General features: G+C 56.8%; 1 protein-coding gene across 1 annotated transcript; it reads right to left on the bottom strand.

Annotated features, from left to right (window-relative positions):
- Positions 1 to 183: 183 nt before the first annotated feature.
- On the bottom strand, positions 184 to 1,137 carry Pmar_PMAR007720 (hypothetical protein; the record flags this gene model as incomplete). Its single annotated transcript, XM_002776906.1, has 1 exon — positions 184 to 1,137. A coding segment is annotated over one exon (954 nt), but the record flags the coding sequence as incomplete, so codon positions are not given.
- Between the last annotated feature and the right edge of the window lie 286 nt (positions 1,138 to 1,423).

Below are 1,423 nucleotides of genomic sequence, written 5' to 3'. Positions count from 1 at the left end.
CCACCCCTCGAGGCGTCGGGCAATCTCTTCCTTAGAAGGAAGTGGAGCCTCGTCCCTTTCGAAGGACGGATCCATGGCAGCATACTTCTTCCCTGCTAGCCCAGCTGGCGCTCCGGGTGTACTCCAGGACACCAATCTGACCGATACACCCATGGCTTTTAAGAAGACTGTTGAGTCCCCCACTGCGATCTCGGCTCCCATCTTTCTCAGCGAGCCTAGACCAAGAAGGATGGCCGAAGAATCTACCACGGCCGGATTGAGGTCAGTGGCCACCTGCACCGTCAAGTGGAACCTGTACCACTTCCCATCGTTGCCACCAACCATCGCCGGTAGAGCGACTTCCCCGACCACGTTCACTGTACCACCCTCCCCTGCAGCTTCCAAGACCACCGGGCTTCCGTATGTTCTCACTTCAAGTCCCAGTCTCGAGATAAGCTGCGCTGAGGCCAGGGTGCACTCACTACCGGTATCCAACAATAACAAAGCCGGCGTTTGATTCGCACTCCGTCGTCCTTCCAGAAGGGTCTCGATCCCTACCAGACCTTGCCGGCCCTTCGCGCATGTCACAAAGGTTTTACCCGCCTCCACTACGGCCGACCCGTTAACCGCCGGGCCTCTAGGGAGACGGCCTTCTAACGGCCTGAACCATGGAGGACGCTTGCTCGCATTCGCCGGATTCTCCCAACATAACGCGTCGGAGTGCTTATCGGCTTTCTTATAGCCTCTCTCCGAACAATACTTACAACGATTCCCGGCGGTGATACCACCATGAATAGAGGAGCCCTGAGGTTGGCGACTAGGAGAGACTCTGGACTGCTCAGTCGCTGCGGCAGCCATGGACCCTGACCCATTCATCGCCTTGGAGCCGGGATAGGGGCTGATGGTCTTCCTGCATTTTGCGGACTTGTCTAGATCGCTGACGGTCCTGCCCACTTGTCTCTCTTCATAAAACAGGGCGTGCTCCCTGACTTGCTCGACAGTGAAATCTCCAAGCATGCGACCCCACGCCGTCTCAAGGGCCCCCCTCAAAGGTGGTGCAAGCGCTGATACGAACTTGGCGGCCACAACCGCTGCGGGCAGTTGCGTCCCAGTCACTTGCGCATACAAAGCCCGCTCTCTCAGCAAACGCGCGTACATATCTGAGACTGACTCCCCTTCTCTCTGACTAAAGGCTTCCTACGATTTGCGACGGTGCCCGGCGTGTCGCTTGTGCCGAACTTTTCGTCGAGCAACTTCCACACCGTCGCCAACGGAGGATTATGCACTCCCGCCAGTGAAATCAAATCCCAACGCAGGCCCTTTGATAAATGCCGAAATACATAGAGTAGAGCTTCCCGATCAGACGTAATGCCATAAAATCTGACTGCCGTCTACACATTTTGCTTGAAGGCGGCATACGGGAGATCGGGTGTCCCCCCATGGA

Source organism: Perkinsus marinus (assembly GCF_000006405.1).
Source record: "Perkinsus marinus ATCC 50983 genomic scaffold scf_1104296952850, whole genome shotgun sequence".
Classification (NCBI taxonomy): Eukaryota; Perkinsozoa; order Perkinsida; family Perkinsidae; genus Perkinsus; species Perkinsus marinus.
Note: the sequence above shows the minus strand (reverse complement) of the source record. Positions and strands in the feature narration are given on the sequence as shown.